General features: G+C 40.1%; 1 protein-coding gene across 2 annotated transcripts; it reads right to left on the bottom strand.

The window, feature by feature from the left end:
- Window positions 1-1,779: 1,779 nt before the first annotated feature.
- On the bottom strand, window positions 1,780-8,137 carry LOC135250262 (histone deacetylase complex subunit SAP30L-like). 2 transcript variants are annotated; one of them, XM_064326371.1, is made up of 7 exons: window positions 8,064-8,137; window positions 7,593-7,699; window positions 7,306-7,372; window positions 6,899-7,070; window positions 5,503-5,625; window positions 5,094-5,192; window positions 1,780-4,734 (listed from the first exon to the last, which is right to left on the bottom strand). In XM_064326371.1, the coding sequence occupies exons 1-7, from the start codon at window positions 8,120-8,122 to the stop codon at window positions 4,609-4,611; spliced, it is 753 nt and encodes a 250-aa protein (XP_064182441.1). In that variant the 5' UTR covers window positions 8,123-8,137; the 3' UTR covers window positions 1,780-4,608. The 2 variants fall into 2 exon arrangements, with proteins under 2 accessions (XP_064182441.1, XP_064182442.1); XM_064326372.1 differs by having other exon boundaries at window positions 6,899-8,121.
- Window positions 8,138-8,666: the final 529 nt, after the last annotated feature.

Below are 8,666 nucleotides of genomic sequence, written 5' to 3' on the forward strand. Positions count from 1 at the left end.
ATTTGCCGGTTGAAAATAAGCTTTCAGAACAAGGTTAATCAGTGTACCATTTATGAAAACCACATAAACGGTTTTTGAAAATAAGAAATTACCTCTACGAATACTGCATATGGTATGTAGGCCTACACTGTGGATTTGATCATGATCCAAAATAGCGGAAATTATGCAGACATTAGACATGAATTATCAGACAGTGATTATGCTGCGATTTAGTGGTGGAACATCGCCATGGCAGCATTTCCCTTGGAATGTGTCTTACAGCTGCTGTAAGGTAATTTAGTGTAGAAGGCTCATATCTGGCCTTGAAGTTGGCTGAAGGATTCCGTGATGATGTGGCCACGGATTGGTACAGGAGGAAAAGCAAGAGTCTGATTCCTCCTGCACAGGATATCACAGACACCTGTGATCTGTCTACACAGTGTACCTTTCAACGCAATACCTGCAGCTCAGCTCTTGGACATCAGAGTGAAATGAAGTAGTGTTTTCTCGCGTGTATTCTCTTGAATTGTCAGATGACGTTGCAGTGATGCAATGTACCTTAAATATTATTTGCCATTCCAGATTTGTAGAAAATAATACATAAATATTGTTTTAAAAATATGTATGGCTTTACCTAAGCATGTCAATTTATTAGCATGTTATTTTTTTGTAGACATCTATTATAGTGCATGCAGTTATTTTAGTATACTTAAAATTAAAATAATTTAAAAAAAAAACAATCTATATATTGGCGACAACGAGAATCAGAGTGGCTGTACGTCTTTGCATGACATGCATTATAATAATGAGCTGTGAAGACTGCACTGCTTGTTTTCCCTCTGGTGGCCACTGACTGCTACAAATGTTATTTGTTAAATCTGTGGTGGAGGAACAGTGCCACGACATACTGATGGACGGTATACCAGTATGTCAGTACCTTGTTACTGTTCTTCAGACTTTGTCTCCTGAAAGCCGTTTGGTCCTGAATGTTTGTCTTCATCCGCATTTGTTGTGGTGGTGAGAAGCAGTAGAAGAGGGCAGGAATTCCATCCTCACCCCTGTGCATATGCATAGATTTCATCCTAATCTGGGCATTGGGACCAATTTTTAGGCAAAATATTGCATTGATTAAAAAAAGAAATATTTTGTGAGAAGGCTCCTGCATTTTCAGACATTTCAGATTTATGCATGACTTTATGCTTATGAGTACTGCAGCCCGAATGAGTAACCCAGTTTTGAGGTTGTGTGCAGTTACTGACCAGCTTGCATGCCCACATTGATAAGACAATTTGTTTGTTTATTTGGATCCTCATTAGCAGCATGCAGCAGCTATTCTTCCTGGGGTCCGCAAAGAACACAAAACAGAATAAAATTGTTATATTGTACATATTGTACATAAAATCAAACTCTTGAGCATAACAAGTAGGATACATTTTATACGTGTTGATAAATGCAACTGGTGCATAGTTATACTTACACCCGATGGATAGTAAATATTACATCATCATGTCATGAGCTACATTAATGCTATGGCTGGGTAATCATGGCAAGTGTATCTACTGGTTTGTTTGATCATTATAACAGCTGGTTTATCAACTTTAAGAATCTTTATAACAAACAATAATTGATGGTACCATTACAACAGGATTACTGACTGAATCATTATGAGAAATGTGCCAATCTAATAATAGACTGAAATCCCATATCCAGAGGTACAGGTATTGCAACTAATGAGAACGTATGTTTCCTACCATTTTAACTGTCAGTGATCAAGCATCAAAATCATCACAATACAAAACATTTTCTGTGTACAGATCATTTATTAAAAGCAGTAAGCAGCCATGTGTACAAACATACAACTAATACAGTAAATAGGTCTGAACAGCAAACATGCAGTGTGTACATTATACTGCTACATGTTGTCATGCTACATGACATGATCACAGCTCAATACCACGGGCCAGCAAAGGACAGATAACACAGTGCTCTGCACAATCAACTTAAATAAGATCTCCACATGACAACCAATAGCTAACATGACATCAAAGTAAGGCAATATGTGAAGCTTCACCTGTGCTGGGAGATGGCAGTACTGCTAAATAAATCAGGAATTAATGCAGTACTAGGAATTGAGTCAGTTAGGGCAGTACTGCTGATGAAGTCAGAGTTAGGGAAATACTGCTGATGACAAAATGTTTTGCCAGGAGTGCATATTACAGGGCTTCTACTGCAAGGCAGCTGTGCAGTATTTGGAAAAGTGACTTTTTCTGAGCTGTAAAAATGTCTGACAAAACATGGAGACACAATAAAAAGAATTCCTTATGCAACTTACAATAAAGCAAAAAAAAAAAAAAAAAAAAAAAAACAGCACTACTGCTCTCACTACCACAAGTTATTACTGATACAATTACTCATCAAACAAAAAGGACAAAAAAAACAAAACAATCTGGGACAGGTTTATACATTCCAAACACCCTCTCAAAGCCCCAGAGTACATTCAGATCCTAGAGTTATGACAGTCTTGACAGTGACAATTACTATGGACTACAATCAAGTGTTCATTGAAAGCATTCCACAGCAATACCAATGTCTTGTGACCACCCATTTCATAAAAATAAAAACATGACCCGACTTGTATTTTCTCAATTACGCCGCAATTGTTTTTGGCATAAATGTACATTTTAAAAAATAAAAAGCATACAGTAAAAATTTTTATTTTGCTTCCAAAAAAATAGGGCCAGTCTTCAGTGCTTGAGACTTGACCTCCACTTCAGAATTGAAATAAACCAGTACAGAGTGAGAATTCAGAAAGTCGCTGTGACCGCATCTCAGCACATTAATGAAAACAGCCGCTCTGAGGGTCTTGAGGGAAACACCCGGCAGAAACCGTGCTGGGCACAGTTGTTCAGTCAGGTCCTCTGTGAGCTGTGATCCAGCACAGGGATTCTCAATAGCCGAGCCCATGGCCCCCCTTCAGTAGGACTGCATTTTCTGTGACCTACTCCTTACTCAAATGTAGCCAAATATACTTTCCAATATGGAATAATGTACTTTTTTTATTTTCATTTTACCAATATTTGTCCAGTGATAAGCACACTGTCAATTTGGAAGAGTGCAAACAAGCACAGAATAGCATCCACTGCTTTTCTTACTCCAGAGTCTGCCGGTGAGCTGGAGAACACGTCACGTGTAGCTTGTACAGGACGACTGCGGCCGTTCGACGGACCAGACGGGGGTTGGCGATGTGCGATGAGACGGGCGTCCTTCTGAATGAAATCCCACCCTCCCCGGTCAACACAAACGGCCGCGGTGTGGCCGATTACATGCGACCCTACAGGATAACTATTACCATATGCTTTCAGACAAGGAGTCTGAGGAGGACTTCTCATGTGCAGATTGTGCAGACACACTCTCCGTGCCCAGCTTGACTAGAGGGAGCCACTGGTGCACGATCTCCCTTTCCCCAGGCAATACTTCGGCCAATTATACAACATCCTATGAGGCTGCTGCAGCCATGGCCTGGTGTATAATCCACACACTAGAATAGTGCCTTAACAAGATGAGCTACCCAGCAGCCTGCTAAAATGTTTTTAACCCTTCAAATCAGCTGCATGTGCAGCATTAATCTGACAAGTGCATGTATGATAAATTAATTTTCCCCAACACATGCACCTGCCAACCCCCCATACCCCCCCTACCCACCCCTCCCCAGGACTCTCCATTTTGATAACCATTGATCCAGCATAAAAACAGAGTGAGTTTTGTTTAAATAAATCCCCCTCAAAACATGACGAGTGCAGCATTCCAACAAAACCGCTGCCGTTTACGTCGGGCCTATAGTTCAAGTACAGTGACCGTTCACATAAATTCTAACAAAACCACATGGGAGAGGATTAACCATTGGACATTTAATGTTAACTTTCCCTTGATTTTAGTGAGGAGTTCATACGCTCATCAAAATGACTAAAATATTAACATTTCACAAGATAAGAGATGAAACTTAAATAGACAATGAGGGGAAGAACCACTCTCACGTAAGTAGAATGCAGAGTATTACACAGCAAGGACACAGCAAGGAAAGCATGTTTTGTGAGTGATGTGTTGGCTGTGACTGGGAATGTGTGAGATATGGAAGGATCCGGAAGGGAGCCCTGTGGAAGACCCATCTGTGGAGAACCCCAAGGGAGAAACAGAGAACTAACCTTCCGTCACAACAAAGGACCCTGTTTAGAAGACTTTTAAAGCCTGCACATATAGATCCAACAAAACTGTCTCTGACTATATCACCACCATAGTATCCATTAAAAACACAAGTTTTATGAATATTTTACACACTGCAGTTTGGCACAATAATATACACTTTGTAGAGCAGAATCAACAGTCAGCACCAATTTTAAAAAGGAAAAAGAAATTAAAACAAAGCAAAAAAAGAAATCTCTCTCAATGTAATGGTACTACATATTTCTTCTACTGACAATGCTTGTGTTCTGTATGCTTGTACATATATATTTATACCCAATATAAGCTTTTAACACATTGAATCTGTAAAGTCCTAACAAATTTAATATACATGCTTACACACTCTGAAAAACAAAAGTAAAAAAAAACAAACAAACAAAAAAAAAACCTTTATTCCAGTTTACTGCCGTCAGACTTCTGGTCCAGACGACTTTTGTTGCTCTTCACCATATATATGAAGTACGTCAGAGTTTCCTTCTCATTCACAGGAATATTCCGGAAGTGGCGACTAACAGTCTGAAAATAAATAAATAAATAAATATCTTGGAAAAATGTACCTCTTCTTAGTGTAGCTATTTTTAACAATAAAGCACAGAAGAATTAGTCTATTTAGCCTGCCACCATCCTTGTGCACATGATTTGTAGTGGTGAGCACAATGACTAAGTCTCTGTGTGTATGAGCAGCAAAGTCATAATGAGGATTTGAATATGTAAGAATGTAGAGAATGGAGAGAGTGGGTTATGAAGTGAAGGGGTTAGGGTAGGACAGAGTGAGGGAGAGAGTGGGTTATGAAGTGAAGGGGTTAGGGTAGGACAGAGTGAGCGAGAGAGTGGGTTATGAAGTGAAGGGGTTAGGGCAGGGGGGAGTGAGTTACCTCTGCCAGCTGTGCTTTGTTCAGGCCTGGCCTGGTCTGCAGTTTGTAGTGTCGTTTGTAGCGTCGCAGTGTGTTCACCTGCAGCTGGAACAAGTCAACCTGCAACCAAAACAGCCATTAATGGACTCTGCTCGTCTATTTAACTCTACAAAAAGACTATTAGCAAAACATTTCCTATTTTAATTTGTTAACTTCTGAAATGAAAATGTTGACTGGTTTGAGAAACTCTAATAAGCACAAAACTATAAGCCTGAGACCACAACTTCTTTTGGGAACCTCCCACATGTAAGGGGGGGAATACAGACACAAAATTAGCACGAAAGATAAGATTTAAGCTACAGCCATCCACTGCGCACTCGTATGCTACAGGTAGCCCTGAGCACAGATTCTGTATTCACGTCATACGCACCTCTGGCACTTCAACGTCCCGGTCGGGCGACTCCCCGCCATCATCACTGGCCTTTCTCTTCCTCTTGTTGCGGACGCTCTGGATGAAGTTCTTGTGAAAGTCACAAATGTACAAGTGCCGCACCTGAAAACAAACGCGAATCAGACCATTCGGCTCCTTTCTAGACACGCTGCGAGGGGAGTTTTGTGGTTTCAGCCCTGGTAACTTTAACCTGAGCCTGCTTTCTGTAGAAACAAAAATATTTACTTTTTCAAAATCTCCTTCTAGAAATGCAGGAAATGAAAACATCTGCATTGAGGGTCTTCAAAAAAACACACAGAAGACTAGAAAAGTTGACAGTGAAAAGCCAAACTCGGAGTACTTTGTTTGTCTTTTAAATATAAGGTCTTCAGTCTTCTGCTATGATTTATAATATGCAAAAATGATATTTTTTAAAATATCAGTAATTCAGGTTCATGTTGTAGTCAGGACCACATGCCACAACCAGGTCTAGAACAATTTCCTGTTCTGGGTAATATGGTGGGGTCTGTCACGTGCACCAATATACAGTATTTTATTGCACTTAGCTCTAAGACTAAATTGTACTGTGTCAGTAGGCAACATCAACTATATAGTTGAAAAAATTAGATTACACCACTGTAGAAAACATCGGATATTAATGCAGCGGCATTGCGATAAAGTAGTACATTCCTCATCAAACCTGCTGCTTACGTACCTTTATTTTTAATCTAACGGTCTATTATATATTTAGATTTTAAAAATTCAGACACTTTTGGGATGACTTTCAGGATGCAAAAAAGTGGAGTCAAATTGAAAGTGCCCCCTATTGTGTACTCTACAAACGTTACGGTTCGATGTCACAGACGGGAAGTTAAACGAGGGTTACATGCATGCAAGATTTCGCTTTGTTTTAAAGGCAAAGTATATGCAGTCCGTGAGATCAGGGACGCAATAAATACAACAATCTAAGGCTCGCAAAAGTTACATTGTTTCCGGTTTTATAATCAACAGAGAGGATTAGGATTCCCGAGGCGGCGTTGTGCCCTCCTTAGCAACAGCCATCTTTGGGGAAAACTCTAGGAGGCGTGGAGTAGAAGTAAAACGCCAGTGCTAACAGAGCTGGCTAATGGCTACAAACAACTTCGTTGGCTGGAACCAGACACTCCAGCCGTTATGAAACAAAACCCAAAGCTACCACGAATAAACAACAGAAAAACACGAATACCGCATATATTGTAATACTGCAACTGACGACTATTACTACTTACTAGCTCTGAACAGTTAGTCTATTACTCGCAAAGTTCAATCATAATGCTGTTCCTTACATTTACTAGACACGAAATACGTTACTTTCTCTTGCTCACAGGTCTGATTTAACATGCAGAGCATTACTTACGCTTTTGTCAATGTCCAGCTTGAGTTTCTTCTGGGATATGCTTTTCTGAATCCTCTTGCTGAAGGACGCGTTTCCAGCGGATCGGCCGCAGCGCTCCCCGTCATCGATAAGACAGCAGCTCTGTCCGTAAAACGGCGGAGCCGGAGGCCCATCGTGGCTGTCCTCTTCAGTACTAAACCCATTCATTTTATACTTATTCTTACTATAAATAACAACTGTCTGTTTTCTTACGCAGGCGTGGATGGTTTACTTCGCTAGCTACCCAGTTAGCTAGCTCAACAGCAACAACACCTCTACAACAAGCTAGCAACAAGCAAGAGTATTACTCGCGATTATCAGATAGCAATTTAGCGGTCACCGAAAACCTACACAACTGCACACTTCTCAAATTGTACCAGCTCACCTACCTGCTAAATGTTAGATGGGGGTCGCTAGCTTGGAAATGTAGTGACGTACAACGAACATTGGATATTCCTGAAAACAAAAAGCACGCTTTTCGCTATATGTTTCGATTTACAGAGTTATTTTGGCTACCAAATACCAATTTGGTCAGTTCCTGCAATCGTTGGCTAGCTTACTGTTAGCTAGAAGTCTGTGAGTAACGTCTCCGTGATCTAATTTTTACTACCAAGCTTGATCCACGATGGGTGACAAATTACGACACACGCAGTCCAGAAGTCTTGACTTTAGCTACCTTTATCTACGTTGCGACGCGGGACACCATCCTCCGATAGCCGGATAGCAGAGACTACTGTAATGCAGTGGTGATAAAGCTCTTTTCCAGGATAGCGATCTTGCAGACTGAAGTCAAAATAAAAAAACACCAATCAGCTGAAATGAACAAATTATTTCGGTGAGCTATCTGTACTGTTTGGGAACACAATATAGCAAAAACTATAACTGTACTAAGTGAAACAACTGAACCATGCGGTAAAGGCTTTTGAAATCAAGACCAGCTAGCTACACTTTCTTTGCAGCTCTCCGTCACCGGCTGAGAGTTGATAGTTTGCGATAGCTAACAGTGTCTCTCAGCCAAAAACAATTATCGACATTTGAACCAAAGTAAATAACTCTGTTACGTGCACTCCTGAGAGTCAAATCTGTTCAGTTTTCTCAAAACAAACACAAGAAGACAGACACTACTAAATAAACCACTATCACACACGTTGCTCGTTCGTGTAATGGCCAGGCTGCCCCCTCCGAATAGATCGTACAATGAAACATGTCTAAATCGCCGTAACGGAAGTCTCGTGTGTTAACTACAATTGGTTAATTTAAGAAGTGGGTGGGCAAAGACTTGAACATCCTTTGCTCCCATTGCTCTATCTGTATGTCACTCTTACAGTACACTTACTTCCTCAATCTCGGATTGTGCTAGTTTTTAAAAACTAGTTTAATGTCAACAAAATGAGTGACAGTGGATATACTGCAAATCACTGTCATTTGTCAACGCTAACTTAAACTACGTATTCTTTTCAGCACCTCCTGTATAGCTATACATATTTACAAGGTCAAAACCTAAGCTTTGATTATTTGTTCTATTTGGAAGCCGAAAACAAATGTAGCGCACGTTAGCTACATGTGTTAGAATAAGAAGTACCTTAGTTTTTTTTTGCAACTTTGTGTGCAATTATGTATCACACAGAAGACATTGAAATGCATATAATTCACGATGAAATGATAAATCTAGTGCAAATGTAAATGTCATTCTTGCCGTGCAGTAGCCTATGAATGAATTCCAAAAGAGAATGAAAAAAAGATGAGAAAA

Source organism: Anguilla rostrata, chromosome 3, assembly GCF_018555375.3.
Source record: "Anguilla rostrata isolate EN2019 chromosome 3, ASM1855537v3, whole genome shotgun sequence".
NCBI lineage: Eukaryota > Metazoa > Chordata > Actinopteri > Anguilliformes > Anguillidae > Anguilla > Anguilla rostrata.

Bases quoted from the DNA above. Each gene is read 5' to 3' on its own strand.
- LOC135250262 (XM_064326371.1), bottom strand. From the start codon at position 8,122: ATGTTTCATTGTACGATCTATTCGGAGGGGGCAGCCTGGCCATTACAC. The intron at 7,373-7,592 runs GTAGCTAAAGTC...TTTTGTTTTCAG, and splicing joins GCGTCGCAACGTAGATAAAG to GAATATCCAATGTTCGTTGT. The intron at 4,735-5,093 runs GTAACTCACTCC...ATTTATTTTCAG, and splicing joins ACAAAGCACAGCTGGCAGAG to ACTGTTAGTCGCCACTTCCG.